Source organism: Rhipicephalus sanguineus, chromosome 6 (genome assembly GCF_013339695.2).
Source record: "Rhipicephalus sanguineus isolate Rsan-2018 chromosome 6, BIME_Rsan_1.4, whole genome shotgun sequence".
NCBI classification, from domain to species: domain Eukaryota; kingdom Metazoa; phylum Arthropoda; class Arachnida; order Ixodida; family Ixodidae; genus Rhipicephalus; species Rhipicephalus sanguineus.
Window position 1 is genome coordinate 165,479,455 of NC_051181.1, and position 16,123 is coordinate 165,495,577.

General features: G+C 48.9%; 1 protein-coding gene across 2 annotated transcripts in view; it reads right to left on the reverse strand.

Moving 5' to 3' along the window:
* The window catches only part of LOC119396995 (uncharacterized), a 125,704-nt gene that overhangs the window by 19,906 nt on the left and 89,675 nt on the right, over positions 1 to 16,123 (reverse strand). For both annotated transcript variants that reach the window (XM_049417296.1, XM_037664400.2), the window contains exons 24-30: positions 14,233 to 14,424; positions 12,026 to 12,163; positions 10,542 to 10,730; positions 6,984 to 7,115; positions 2,761 to 2,943; positions 622 to 762; positions 250 to 432 (exon numbers count right to left, since the gene is read on the reverse strand). In XM_049417296.1, the coding sequence (XP_049273253.1) occupies positions 250 to 432; positions 622 to 762; positions 2,761 to 2,943; positions 6,984 to 7,115; positions 10,542 to 10,730; positions 12,026 to 12,163; positions 14,233 to 14,424 (1,158 nt within the window). The remainder of the gene's footprint in view (positions 1 to 249; positions 433 to 621; positions 763 to 2,760; positions 2,944 to 6,983; positions 7,116 to 10,541; positions 10,731 to 12,025; positions 12,164 to 14,232; positions 14,425 to 16,123) is intronic.

Below are 16,123 nucleotides of genomic sequence, written 5' to 3' on the forward strand. Positions count from 1 at the left end.
TAACGCATAGCTCAGCCGCGCGAGCGTCGCGCCCAAACTTGAGCTTGGGTTCGTACTTCAGTTTTGGCTAGAGGCACTCATGAGCTTGTTCGTCCACTTGTGTTTATTAGTGTACAGCATATGCACGAGGATTAACAGCAAACCCAAGGCGAGCCCGTCTACATGTATCATTTCTTTGAGTGTATGTGGCACGTACTCCATTGTACATAGGCGCTGGGGCATCTCTATTTTGACAAGCTGTGAGCTTACCGTCGTAAACGACAGGGGTCTTCTTCCGAAAGTAGACCAGTGTCGGGAATGTCGACACACCGAACTGCATCGCTGCTTCGAAGTCGTTTACCTTCACGAAGTCAATGCCGAACACGTCAGCTTCATCGTCAATGTTTTCGAGCTCTTTAAGAACCTTATCGCAGTCCTCGCAGTCTTCTTCATCTGAAGCAAAAAAGAAATATAAAGGTCATCGTGTGAGCGCTAAACCCTTAGTTTGTGCCCTGAATGATCTGCATACAAATAAACCATCACATCGTCATGGCCCTGTTTTCAGAGTAAAACAAAATTTCGCGCAAGACGACCAGGGCCGCAACATATGACTCGTGAGACTGGGCAGGACATGCAACTTACAGAAGAGCACGGCCAGGAAAGGCGAGTCTTCGACCAGCTTGTCGAGCATCCTCCGATTGACGGCTTCTATTTCGTCAGCCAGTTCCCGGTTGTCGTCGTCAATGAGCCATTCGAGCACGGCCTCTTCATTCTTGATGTCACCTGGGCCACAAAGTATGTTTTGTTTTTTCAAGGACAACGCCATAGTGCGTGCATGCGCGCGCGTATACGCACTAGGCTTCGTTTGTTGGTGATTGACGAAATTTAAAATTGATTTGCAATGACTGTCACTGCGCAGACGGTGTTCCGTCAAGCCCCTGACTGCACTTGCACTTAGGCTTCTCTACCATGCGGCCTTTGTCCTGCAGTGGACATAAAATAGCTTGATGATGATGGTGAAGCACTGGCGTAGCCGGGGGGAGCAAAATATTTAAATTGTGCATGTGCATACATACACGCACTCATACAAACGCACGCACGAACATGCGTAAAGCATGGCTGACCCCCTCCCGAAAGAAATTTTTGCCTACGCCCCTATGACGAACGGTGCGTGGAACAAGACATTAAATCAGCACAATCACGTCAAACATCGCTCATGGCTTGGCAGTACACTAAGCATTTATATTTTGTACGAAGAAGGTGCAAGCGCGCTTAAATGATTAAGAGGCTGCGCTTGCAGGAGCAACGGAAACACGTCACCCTACTGGAAGCAGCTAGCTTGCAGTAGAACTGTACCAGCGCTCTATGTTGCGCAAGCTGCGCTCGCTGTGTTCCATCCTCTCCAGTGCCAATTCACTGGGTTACGCACGTGGACGGGTGTATAAGAGCCACGCTCTAAAACATGTTCCATACCAGACGCAGCGCATGCACGTTCCCAGTAAATAAGACACCAGAAGAAACAGACAGGATGTCATTAAATTTGAGTTTATCCTAATTTATGTAGGCAATTTTTTTTAACGGCGAAGCTGTTCTAGCTCGGCGTAAAATGTATGTCGTGACCCAAAAACGTCGCATCGCGCTGCCTAGCAAACATCCGCGTCGCAACTGGGCAACACCTGGCGTAGCCGCGCATGCGCAGAGCCAAGCCACACCTACCGACGGAGACACCGCGTGCAACCTTAGTTCCGCCGCGCCGAAGCTGGTCTGACGCAGGCCGCGCGTGCGCAGAGCCGGGTTTCACCGCGCCTAACGTTGCCTCGCAACCGGTAACACCGCAGCTGGCCTCGCATAACTGCGCATGCGCAGAGCTAAGAGAGGGAAGGACGGTGGGCTCAGGGACAGCGATTTCAACGACAACTTGTAGGTTTGGACGAGTCGGTTCATCTTGTGAATAACTTAAAGCAGCGCGAAAAAACGAGCACAACGAAGGAACACACACAACAGGGCCAGCGCTGGACTGCCAACTGAATTTTTATTGAAGATTCACCATTTGTACCTACGTCAAAAAAAAAAAATGCCTTGTCACAAAAAACGCCAGCATTAATCAAAGACGGTGGGCATGCGTATTGCTATACAGACAAGTGTTTTTCGGGAAAACATCTCTCCTGAGTGACGCCGCGCTGACACACTTCAGCTTTACTAATATAATATGCTTCCACGATTCCTCTTTCTTTTTTGGATTTTCCATACATCAAGAATCTGGTGTCTCCGAACTTGGGTGTAGTACATGTGCATTTTTTATGGTGAATATCGAGAGCCTAGGGGCACCAAAATGCCTGATAAGTGTATTGGGAGGCATTAAAGCTATTTCGGACGTGGCTATGACGATTTGACCTCTTGAGCGGAACAAAAAAGCATGAATTCGTTTTTTCGGACTGGCCGATTTTTCGGACGATTTCGCGGTCCCTAGGGAGTCCGAAAAATCGGACGTTGACTGTATATTGAATTATCACGTATCGCCAGCAAGTTCGACATTGCTGCGGAGGTGATCACGGTTACGTAAGAATTAATAGCCGCGTTGCTAAACGAGCGGTGCAGCCACACCAACGACAACAACAACAGCAATAATAATAATAATAATAATAATAATAATAATAATAATAATAATAATAATAATAATAATAATAATAATAATAATAATAATAATAATAATGTCAAAAGGACAGGATTCTCCTGCCATGTTGACGTTTTTTCTGAGTAACAATCAGAAAAGGCACCCACCGTCATATATCAATGGGTTGGCGTTGCGGAAGTAAACCAGAGCAGGAAATGTTTTGATGCCGTATCGCTTGGCCAAGGACGGGTCCTGAATTTTGACCATGTGAATGCCGTACAAGTCGGCGTCGTCGTCAATGTTCTCCAGCTCGTGCAGGGCTTGGTCACAAGCTTTGCAGTTGGGCTTGTCTGTCGACAAACGAACAAAAGAAGTCACAGTTTCGCCGAAGGGCGAAGCAATGAAAGCGACAAACTGGAGGTAAGGCTAGCAGCTAGCTCTTTTATCGTCAGCGCTCAACAAAGTGCTCGCTTCGGGAAATGCAGCCGCTGCGGCGAGCGTGCTTCTGTTGCTTCAACGCAAGCGCAGACCACGCGAGCCCGTGGCCATGGAGCAGCCGCTGTGCCCAGTGACAGACAAAGAACATTACGGAGAAGCAGCTCACGGGATCCACCCTTCCTTAAGCGATGTCTATTTTATCACTGGGCACAAATATTCTTTCTCATTTTAATGCGACGCGCTCTTCAGTAGCCATAGCTACTGTAATATACCGAGTCATCACCCACCCCTCCGTCAACTAAAATTCATTAAAAAGTTGGGTAAGCCATTTCTCGGAAACAAACAAACAAACAAGGAAAAGAAACGCCAGAATATATGCATTTTTCTGTGCATCGAGCGTGGCTTGACAAGAGATACACTCAACAGCACTTAAGTTTGTTCCATGACGCCGGTACCAATCGATGACATTCACTTTCTTCCCGAGTCTGCAGCTGTTCCCCATTGGGTATAAAAAGGCAGCAACACGACTGGTAGCGACAGACACAGCGGGAATACGGACTGCAATACTGTAACTAAAACTAGACTAATTTCGAATGAAAGCACCAGCTGTTGCACAAAACTGCAAGTATACCCATGGGTGCGCGAAGCTTCTGTCTGTCTCCTCTTTCGCTGTCATTCATATTTTTTTGCTGCGGTCGCGACTTCCTGAAGGGTACTTGTCGCACGTTGCGAGAGCCCGGGTTTACGTTCTGTAAGGGAGGCCGAGAGAGAGAGAGAGAGCTAAACATTTCAATGAAAAGCTGGAGATGTTTGCCTGGCTGTTCGCAGGGGAGGCCGATGACTCGGTTGTACTTATACAGTCGATGTTTTGCCTGAAGCGGGGGTGGGCGATCACTCGAGTGTGACGGTATAGTCGGATACAACTTTTTAGAAGTCTGCGGCATTTCCTCCTCAAAGGTGGATGCACACAAGCTTGCACCGATGGGCGTCCACTCCAGACTGACGTCATGGGCCAGGCGGCCAGTGACCCCGCCTTCCGACTATACGGGCTTCTGTCTCGAGAGCAGTATATCAGTAGAACTGCCATCGGTCACAACCCTTCACCATATTGATGTCTACCCGACGGCACACCGCTCGTGACACAGGAGCCGGAAAGACTAAAAGACACATGGCTGATCCATCCGTCATAGCAATCGGTATAACACGAAAGTGGAACGTGTCTTCACAGAAGTAGTTGATTGTTTATAGTGCGTTGATATATGAAAGCTAGTATAATGCCTATTGGTGTTTGGTAGGCATAGCACCACTTGATGTGGACGCACCCACGTTGCGCCTAGTGACACATCTCCGTCCCGACGACTAACACCCATAATCATGATTTAACCTTTGCGGTAGCAGAACTTCTTAACATATACCTAGACACCGCATATGGTGAATCCCACGCAAAGATGGCAGAAACAAGCACATAATAAACACTGGTACTCGGTATGCACTCCTTCAAAGCGTCGTGAAACGCGAAGAGAAATGCGACGCGCGTCGTGTCTTCCCTCTAGCCCGGCCGTGATTTCTCACAAGGCGAGCGGGGAACGCGATGTGACAGACAAGCGAGCATCAGACAGCTATTTTTTAATATGGATGAATGCTATGAGCGAGGCTTGGGCTAAAACCACCACGTTGCAGCGTGTTAAAACGTTGACAAAATTACACTTGCCCTATTGGAAACACGCCGAATGAGACGGTCGAAGCAACGACGCGTTTCCGTAGCTAATCGCGGAAGCCACGCATTACTTCACTCTCCCACTTCGAGACGGCGACATCAAGCCGCTAACAAGAGCACTGTGAGAGGAAAGTGTGAGAGATAAAAGACGCGTTCGTGCAGCCTCCTTCATGGTTTTGACGTGGCGCAGTGGATTGAACGCCCGCCAGCCATCGTCGTGGACCGAGGATCGTCGCGGCAACGGAGCATTTTAACACGAAAGTGTTTTATGCCGGGGTCCACCAAGTACATCCGTCACGGATATGACGTTGATAAAATGGACGCCAACGGGCGAGAAAGAAAAAAAAAACCAAGAAAAAGATCCCCCGATGGGAATCGAACCCACGATGTTGCGGCCGCGACGGCAAGCGCCCGACGCTCCACCCACTAAGCTAACTCGGCAGATGCTGGACACGGCGCGAACGCACCTTATATCTTTCACACATTCTCTTTCGCACGGTCCTTTCTGTTGGCGGTGTAGGTAGGCGGCGCGGAGAGGGGCGGTTCCGCCGTCTGTGAGAGGTGAAAAGAAGTAATGCTTCACGATCGACACTTACTAGCGCTCCCTCCGAGATTGCTTGCGATATCGGAGGTCATGGTTACAGCGTCTCGATACCAGCGAGGTACACTGGCCGCGCTGGCGTCGCCGAGGCACCCTTGACGCAGTTAGTTGGTTACGTTCTTTCTTTGCCTTTCGCTTCGTGTTAGCGTGCGTCGGCTCATCGGAGTAGTGCAGATTCCGCATGCACCAACGGGATTTCTCCGCCGCCGACTCCTTCGATTGCGAGAGCACTGACTAACAAAACTGCTGCAATACGCGTTGCAGAAAGGACGCGATTTCGACAGGCGAATGTCGTGCCTTGGTGGAGCGAGACTAGCGCCTGCGAGACAGAGCACAGCGGGACGCACGCGTTTGCGGCTCAGGCTACGAACCTCTATGCATGAGCGCAGGCGTCGGTCACCCATTGCTAGAAAGCGCACACCGTGCCGTTTCTCTCCTTAATTGACGACGCTTTGAAGAAGTGCATACCGGGTACCAATGTTGATTATGAGCTTGTTGATATCATCCTTACGCGGGATTCACGATTTGCTGTGCCCAAATATATGCTCACAACGTCAGCTACCACAACGGTTTAATCATGATCATGGGCGTTAGTCGCCGCGATAGAGACATGCCGTCAACATGGGTGAATCCACGTGAAAACGGTGCTGCAGCTGCCAAACACGAATAGACATTGTACAAGCTCTCATATATCACTACACAATAAGCATTACTTCTGCGAAGACACGTTTCACTTTCGTGTTATACCGATTCCTATGACGGAGGGATCAGCCATGTTTTTTTTACTGCTTTTTCTTTGCCATCTGATCGTGTTCATTTTGCTCACTTATTTCCGTGACAAAAATACGTCATGAAAGTTTTGGTGGACCCTGACATAAAACACTTTCGTGTTAAAAAAAAGAACTGTGCATAAAACAAGGGATAGAGTGTTACTTATTTGTTGCTTGCAATGATTTGCGTTACATACGTAACTTGTTTTCTAAACGCCGCCACACACCATGCACGGAGGTCATCATGCAATAATAGCATGCAGGTCTGTGTCTAGAAAGAACGCTGACGAAAAACAGCGGTATCTGCGGGAAAACGCGTAAAGGGGTATTCAGACGGGGGATAAATGCTCGGGGGATAAAGGCGGAGCCTAGTGACGTCAGCTCGCGAGGAGAAGTCTCCACAAATTCCCCCCACTCACACGGACGAGGCGAACGGAGGGGGAGACCAGTGTTACTGGACTACTCTGGTGGCTTGCACCACCCGTTTGACGAGCTGCTGACGACGAGCTGCAGACGACCATGCAGCTGCAGACTGTACACCCGCTGCCGCTCTCTGCAGGAGCAAGTGCAACAATGTGGCCAAACAAGAGCTCGAAATTTCGCTATATCCCCCACCAACGGGGGATTGTTTGTCCTTTCAGGGAAAAGGTCCCCGTCTCCCCCGAGGAGGCGCGGAGGGGGGGGGGGGTCACGCTTACTCGCTAATCCGTGGCGTCGCGGTCACGTGATCCGCAATCCCCTCGTCTCCCCCGAGCATTTCTCCCCCGTCTGAATACCCCTTAAGGAAACCTTATGCATGACCGGCAGATATTCATGATGTTCTCAGGCAAAAACACGGGCCCGCTCACACAGCGGCCAACTCACAGAAGAAAACGGCCAAGTACTGCGTTTCCTCAATGAGCCGATCCATCATGTCACGGTTCACAGTTTCAATTGTGTCTTCTGATTTTTGCAAAACGAGCCACTGGAGCACTTCCTCTTCGGCGCTGAGGTCACCTGCAAATCGCCAACAGAAAGGCGACGCACAAATGAGAGAAGATCTCTTCTACTTCCGCATCACCCTACGGGGGATTTGGGGGAGCCAAGTTTCATCCACGCACTGGACGAGTCCAAAAGAATGAATGAAAATTAAGCGATGGCGTGCTGCTCACAATGCCCTGCCTCTGCTCCCCGGATTTCAGGGGGTAAAGGTGGGAAGCAAACAGTTCTTGCAACAGTTCTACACCAGGGCTCCTCGGCCGCCATTATCGTCAAAAAACTGCGTGACCATAACCCATAACATAACATTGAGGGTACAGGCCCGTCTCAGTGAACGTGTGGGGTTAACTTGCCCCCCCTCCTCCCCAGATGACACATGCCCTGAAGTTGGCAATAAGAAAAAAGTTAACCAACAAGTTTTTGATAATTATTTCAGTGTACCTTTAGTAGAGGAGCGGCAAGGCATTTCCGCCTCGACGTAGAATTCGTGTGAGACGACGAGAGGTGTCTATTACGTCATATCATTTCTATATATATATATATATATATATATATATATATATGATGCTTTGCAAAAAGACCCTTTACAGGCTTGATGTCGGGAAGGAACCACAACATATGTAATGTAATGTGATAGAAGAGTAAAAAAATTGGCCGCGTATCTGCGTGCTTCGCTGCAAATGTCGTGTAAAGACGATAGAAGAGGCGCTGTGTGAGATATGGACGCCATCTGGCAATACGTCGGGAAACATGAGTGCTGTGTTGCGTGCTGGTAGTCCCGGCGCAGCAGCAGGCGAAGACCGGCGGTGACCAACGCGACCGGCGGGGACGCCAGCCAGCCCGAAAACGCGGTTTGGCGCGAAGCGCTGAAGCAGAGAAACGTCCGCACTCAACGAGTACTCTCCACACACTCTTTTATTTACACGTCGCCTGGGTAAAACAGGAACGCCAGAGCGGCACCCACAACCGGCAGCCTGAAGGCCGCCCACAACGCTGCTTTTTCATTTTTTAAATATTTTTTTTCACCTTCTTGGCCTTCTCAAAACTAAAGTTTTTCAACACCAACCCATGGCATTCGTACAGTGCAACAGAACCGAAACCGAAACACAACAATGAGCTCGTGCGAAGGGCGCGGAGGAAGGCAAATTTCAGCGCAGTCGCATTTTCAGCTTTGTTGAAGCAGCGCTCACTAGACGACGACGAAGTAAAAGAAGGCACAGGACAGGCGCTGCCTGTCCTGTGCCTTCTTTTACTTCGTCGTCGTCTAGTGAGCGCTGTTTCAACAAAGATGAACGCATACCAACTCGCTCAAGCTTCCATTCTTATGCATTTTCAGCGCAGCTTAAGAAACTAGGGTCCTTAAAATTACGTATGTATACATTTTCTATTAAAGGAACACGCCACCTAATGCTTACCTAGTGATGTTGCACCTCAGATATGCATGATATTTACTTTTTGATCGACAACGTTCACAAGTATGAACAGCCGTACCAGTTCAAGACGGCTGGCCCTTGGGCAAGTGGTTCAACTTTGGCCGAGTGGCTGAATCGAGGGACGTGCCGACAAACAGAAAGACAGACAGAAAGACAGACCAAAATTTCTGCGTTTAAGTTCCCCAAGAAAGACTATCGTCTTTAATAACAACCAGGAGTCACACAACGCGAATTCTGTAACCAGGCGTCACACAAAGCGAATTGCGCAACGGGAGGGTTGTTGAATGCTTCCAACCCATTACAAAAGGATCTGCCATTAATTCTTCATCGTCATCAGCCACAGGATCAACAAAGTGAACATAATGTCTTACAGGTATTTAGTGGGTACCACGGTTTTCCACAGAATGACGAAAAATTGCACAGTGGCTGCTTCCCTACTTCACAAAAATTATGATGATTTGTAGCGTAGTGGGTTTCTCGAAGTGCACTTCTATTGGTTGCCAAGGAAGCCCATAAGGCTCCCATGGTCCATTTGCTCAGGGTCTCAATAAAGTTAATTCCCTCTCTCTATCACTTTCTCACGTTAACGTATGTTATAAAGCGTGGCGGGAGAGTTCAATAAAGACCGGGCGTCACACAATGCGAATTACGTGACTAGTGGGTCTTTTAAAGCTTCCAACGCATCACAAAGGGCTCATCCATAACTCTTAATCATCATCAAACGTCGCATCAATAAAGTGCACATGATGAATAACAGATGGTACCTCGCTTCTCCTCAGAATGACGAATAATGTCGTGGTGGTTGCTTCCCAACTTCACAAAAATTATGATTTGTGGCGTAGTGGGTAAGTCGCGGTGGTTGCTTCTCATCTTCACAAAAATTATGATTTGTGGCGCAGTAGGTACGTTGCTAGTGTACTTGACTTAGTAGCCACAAGAGAGTTTATAACGGGCTCTAGAAATGCCGCTCTTCCAGCTTTCGCTGTGAATGGGCTGCGCTATCCGCGCAGGCCTGGCGTTTTTTGCATGGCGTTGTATGGAAGTGTGCGGCGTCTTTTGTTGATAGGACGGTTGGAGTGTCTACAGTGCGATAAAACATGTTTCGGAAAAAAGCTACGGTAATGTAAGGGGCAGTCTTTCTACGAAACAACAGTTAGGTGAGGAAATATTATCGACGTTACCAACACCATTCCATCGATAGCTGATGGGCAGTGTAAAAGCTGCACAGAGCAGCAACGGTTGCCAAAGTCGTATTCGTAAGACAAGATATATACAAAAAAGTCAGTGTCGGTTTATCTGTAACGGCGATAAGAATACGACGGCACGACGTAGGTTGACCGACCGGGTCGAACGTGATAATCTGTCTGGACCTCTACAGTTCTGGGTCGCGTGACCTGAGCAGAAACGACACGTATGACGTCATATGCCACCGCCGTACAATTTGAATGGAAGGCAAGGTTCTGCCTGACGGTGCATAAATACCGCTATATTTTACCGGTGTCAGTGGTTGGCCCGTGTCACTGAGGGGCCTACGGCGTGCCGCTTCGCTGTCACTAGTTCGTCAGCATCACTGCTGCTAGAGCCAGAGTCTACAGCGACGTGTCGTTCTGACAATGGCGTCGTGCATGACGCTTCTGTTCAAGTCACGTGGCCCTAAGCTGTTGAGGTGCAAACATACTCTCCCGGGGTTGAATTGGCCAACAGTGCCGACAGTGCTGGTTGGAGCCTTCGCAAGTCAATCCACGACAGTAGCGTGAAGAGAAATTTTCTTCGCGGGGGTGGGGTGTTCAACCACACTTTATGTATGTTCGTGCGTGCGTTTGTATGCATGCGCGTATATATACACCCATGCAAAATCAAAAAGTCCTGCAGAAACCCTCACCATCCCTGAGCAGGGTATGCACGGCGGTAGTGTAAATCGTTGGGAATAACTTGAACATTGTTAAAATCGTTTCTGAAGCTTTATAAGTACGAGGGTTCGCTAGCAGATGTATAAACTGACACGACTTACCTTCGTACACATTCGGTATTTGGTTCTCGAAATAGACGAGCGCTGGCATTTCCTTGACGCCGTACTCCTGGGCCATCGCAATGTCGGTTGTCTTGACGAACTGGATGCCGTGCCGGTCGGTGTCGTCGTCAATATTTTCCAGCTCTTCCAGTATGGTCTTGCACTCCTCACATTCGGACCCTTCCGAATCTGCGAATACAACGAGATATCAGTGCTGCCTTGGACGTAGAAAACGTCATTAACGTCGTGTGTCATAGAGGCCTTCGATTTGTTCCGCACTGGTTGTAACATGAGTTTTTAACTGTCTCTACTTCTTACGTTAACAGAAAAAAAGTCACAGTTTCGCCTCAAGGCCGAAGCAATGAATGCGATAGCAAGAAACTAATGCTATACGAAGTGAGGCTCGCCAATGGATACTCTCAGTTTGAACAGCGCTCCTGTTGCAAAGGCGGCCGAAGCAGCGAAGGAAACTAGCGTGCTTCAAGTGTCGAGCTGTGACACTTGATAGTTCGCGCTCATCTTCTGTTTGTTCGTTTAGCGGCGTCCCTTGAGCTCGAGTGACTTTCGTACGCTCCGTAACATGAGCGCGGACATCATGGTGAAAGCTCGAAACTTCCCTCTTCCCCTCACCACGAGAAAACCGCGCGAGCAGACAGCGGAAAGGCAAGGTTCTCCCTGCGCAAATATAAGAAGTGAGCGAGCTCGACGACGACTTTTAAATGCGCCCGTCGCGCTCCTCGCGCCATCTCGCTGGTAACGAAGAAACACTTATAAGCTCCTGCCGTCTCAGAGTCCTGCCAGCGGTAAAGGGTGTGTATATAACGCTCGCCGTTAGCTACTAGAAGGGTCTGCGCTTTCTGGCGTAGTGTTTAGCGCCACGCTCTGCGGAACGAGAGGTCGCTGGTTCGATACCGCGCTTCGGAAGCATTTTTCTGAATTATTTTTCTTTGGGACTTTGATATATATATACATACTTATACATATATGGTGCATGACGGCGGCGACGGCGACGGCAAAATCCAGCCGAGACTGTCCATATAACTGCTATCGCAATAGAAAAAAAGAACACGACGCAAGAAGAGCCGCAAATGAGTGTACTTCTTCCTCCATTCCATGGCGGTTTCATAGGAGGTACGGATGTCCTGACTGTACAAGCTCAGTATGGGCGCCGACGCACCATACTCAGCGTTAGGTATCAGCCAAATGCTGACAGCCCTCCCACTCTTCCTTTTTTCGAAAAAAAAATACTGTATCTGTCCTGCATTTATTTGTTTTTGGTTTCATTTTGCATATCACTGAAAATATCTTGCCATCAGACTCAATATTCCCATGTGGCTGACTGGTTTCTGCGTGCACATTCTTTGCTACTGCGTTAGTATTCAGCCTCGTCTCTAAAGAGTAACACGAATCGTAGAGCCTCCCCATGTGAAGTCCTTCATACATCTGACTATTGCTCTCTCATGGTGGATGGGTAAAGCACTCACAGAATAAAACCGCCAGATACTTGGCCGCCTTGATAAGCTTTTTCAGCCCTTCTCCGTCTACTTCTTCGATGATTTCACTTCCAGGGTTCTTCTGCAGTAGAATCCACTCGAGGATATGCTCGCCGTTCTTGAAATCACCTTGAAGACAAAACACACGATGGCATGCTCGCTTAACTTCCGAACGATGCCTTCTTTATCCTTTTCGTTTGCCACGTCTCATAACGACAGCTTAGGGACCGCAAGCAGCACCCTTGTTGGGACGTTAAAAAAGCTAGAGTGCACATCATGCAATGCGCAAAACTGGGACGTGCATCCGAAGTGAAGAGGGGAAGTTACAGATTCGCTTAGATTTCGTGCATGTTGCAAGACAAGTAGGAGATGGGGTTACCCGCTCCGTGTGCTTCCTGTAACGTCATGCTTTGCAGCGAGTATATGCTCATAAATAAACTTCAGCTCTTTCCTAGTAGCATGCTTCAACTAGGCTTGGCATTCACGTTTGGCCGCGTCATATCGAGGAAGCGTACAAGGGGAGAAAAGTAAAATTCCCGCAGATTGTGGGAACTGATGCCGTATGGTTTGGCTTTGTGCCTAGCGTTACTAGGCGGATCGACGTATATGAGTGCATTGAGTAGTAGTTGCGTGAATATCGTGGGCTTACTAGACACGTCGACTACAATGCGACGCCTATAAAGGTAGCTTATGGTGCAACATACCATCGGCACTCACGTTACAGCACAGGAACCAGTTTTATCGAAAAGAAATGCACGCTACGGTGCACCGATGCGTATATCGTAAGTAGCGTTCGCTGGTGTGTTCCAGTCATCGCAGGACATAATCAACGCTTATCACATTGTTGCAAGGGCAGATCACCAACACTAAAACCACGAGTGATGGTTATCACCACAACTGCTGATCCAATACATTTGTTCAACGTGGTTTTTCGCAGCGGTGTCGTTGCAGCACGTCTGTCTGTGGTTGTCTGCTCGTGTGCCGTATGTCTTTCTCTAGCTCAAGCCAGGAAAAGCACCCGCCGCGGTGGTCTACTGGTTATGGTGCTTGACCGCTGATCCAAAGGTCGCGTGATAGAATATCGGCCGCGGCCGCCGCATTTCGATGGGAGTAAAATGATAGAGGCCCGTGTGCTTAGATTTAGGTGCACGTTAAAGAACTCCAGGTGGTCGAAATTTCTAGAGCCCTCGAATACGGCGCCTCTCATAACCATATCCCTGGTTCTGGGACGTAACACCCCGACATATGTAACCCACGCAAAGTGTGTGCTTATGAAATTTACACTGACTATTTTGGCTGTTCCTGGGTTGATACGGACTGTAAAGATTAACATTTAATCTTGTGTGGCGCATGCCCGCATGCGCCGGGCTATGGTATGCGGAGTTGCACCACACGTAACGGGGAAGGGGTCTCATGACGTGAATGACAGGCACATCATGTTACTCAGATTGTGACCTGTAATTGCCCTTCGTCTACACTCACCCAGGCGTAGGCGGTTAGATAGATAGATAGATAGATAGATAGATAGATAGATAGATAGATAGATAGATAGATAGATAGATAGATAGATAGATAGATAGATAGATAGATAGATAGATAGATAGATAGATAGATAGATAGATAGATAGATAGATAGATAGATAGATAGATAGATAGATAGATAGATAGATAGATAGATAGATAGATAGATAGAATACTTCGCATTTATTGAGAGCATGCGCCATGCCGTTTGCATGTGTACTCACGCAGTTGGGCGGGGTGGTAACGTTTAACCCGGCATCGAGCTTTTGCTGGTGCAGTCCCTTTGAGAGCCTCATTTCTTGTGTTCCTTTCACACCCGCTTTGTGCAAAACACTTTTGAAACCTCGACTGAAGTCTCTGGCCCGACCACACTGCCTCGTGCATTTCATGCGGCACCTCACGTTTCATTGTTCTTTTCCAAGGCGCCAGATAGCTGCCTCTTCTTTACATGGCGAGCGTTCGGGCTAAAATATAGCGCCGTGTATGCTAAGTGCGTGCAATATGTACAATGTGTGGTAGTGCCGTGAGAGCATTAAAGTTGTTTCATCTCGCCTCCGTCGAAATGCGTTGCGTTGCACCACCGAACCCGATAAGAATGGCGGTTTACTTTTCTCCTCTGTGCGGCATGCAGCTACTGTATGCGTGCACACCGTCATCACCGGAGGAGAGCCACCGACCGGCGTAGATGACGGGCTCCTTGTCGTCGCTGCGGAAGAACAGGATGGCCGGGATGGCGAACACGCCGTACTTCTTCGCCAGCGCCATGTCGTCGATCTTCACCATGTTGATGCCGTGCGCGTCCGCGTCGTCGTCGATCTTCTCCAGCTCCTCGAGAACCTTCACGCACTGCTTGCAGCCCGTCTTGCTGTCTGCGTGTCGCACCACAGAGGGATCCTCACTTTGTGTCCGCGCTACAACCACTCCCATCGCTGTGCTTCATAAATGCCTATCGTATACGCTATCGTTAAAAATGAAAGTGAGGCGGGCACTGTTTTTATAAGCTAAGTGACCAATGGCCACTCCTCCTTCCCTCTTATTTCTTTCAATTCCCCCAGCGTAGGGTAGCAAACCGGACGCGCATCTGGTTGAACTTCCTGCCTTTATTCTTCATCCTATTACGGGAAATATATCGATTCCATACACTTCCATAAGAATCGTGTGGAAAACACGGAATTATTGGAATGACACACTGAACGCTTTAGTAGGGTATAAATGCCGTCCGGTAGGCCTCTGCTGCTGAGGATGAGCAAAAACGCTCGCCCCTTTGTGTGGCCTCTATTGAAGCTATTGCCAAACGCCAAGCATACGTGCGTCTCTTATAGCCCGTTTGCTGCGGTGAGACGCTTAACGACATCGATCGATAAATACTATGAATGCGTCATCTTTCTAAAAGCGAACACGCGATCACGTGAGGAGCGTGAAAACAAAATGAGATACTTTTCTAACGCGTTTCTTTTTTTTTTGGGAGGTGGGGGGTGTCAGGCTCGCAGATTACGGTGACTGATTAGGAAGCGCCGAATTTGAATGTTCTCGCACAGAGAGCCACAGTGTGTGACCGCAGTCGTCACATTCTCTAATGGGACTGTTTTCTCTCCATCTGCGATCGTCACCACCACCTTTATAATTCAAGACCCCTTCAAGGACCCTTGGCGTCGAGATTATTTCTTCCTAAGATACATATGCAAAATACAAAGGTAACGGTTAGTAGCCTAGCGAAAGAGCAAGAGTTCATGATTGGCAGCCAGCCTCTGGAGTGTGCACAAGAACGTGTACACCTACATAGGGCAATTAGTGACAAAGGGGCCTGCTCATGAAAAGTAAATCCACCGAAGAATAAGGATGGACCGGAGCGCTTCCGGCAGACGTTCCGAAATAATGACAGGCTCTCCACCGCCGTCCCCGAAGTGTACAACCATCGTATACTGCCAGTACTAATCCAACATTGGGGCGGTTGGAGGATAACAAGGAAAATCAAGAATAAGTGAAGAAACACGCGGCGGGCGATGGAACGAAAAGTGAGAGCAGAGTGAATAAGAGTAGCTGACATTCTATCTGACATCAAGGAGAAAAAGTGGACCTGGGCGGGCCACGTATTGCAAAGGACAGATAGCCGTTGGTCACTTAGAGCTACGGAATGGCTACCAGGGGTTGGGAGACGTAGCCGAGGACGGCAAAGGGTTGGATGGAGCCATAGACGTGCGCAGGTTTCCCCATCAGGGGGGGGGGGGGCGAAGGTTCATCGCAGCGCCCCCACCTCCTGCTAAGTCAATGTACGAGGCAGATTTCGCCCCCTCCTCCCTCTTAGGTGACTAGGGGTGTCAATATATGGGGCACATTTTGCGACCCCCCTCTTAGGTGACTAGGGGGGGCGCCCCCCCCTGTCCCCCCCCCCCCAGTGCGCACGCCTATGGATGGAGCGACGAAGTCAGGAAGTTCGCAGGCATAAAATGCAACCAGCTCGCACAGGATGGGATAAATTGGGGATCGTTGGCAGGGGCCTTCGTCCTGTTGCGGACATGACTGAAAACGATGACGATGAATTCTGACTCCTAACTGCGGCTCAAAGCA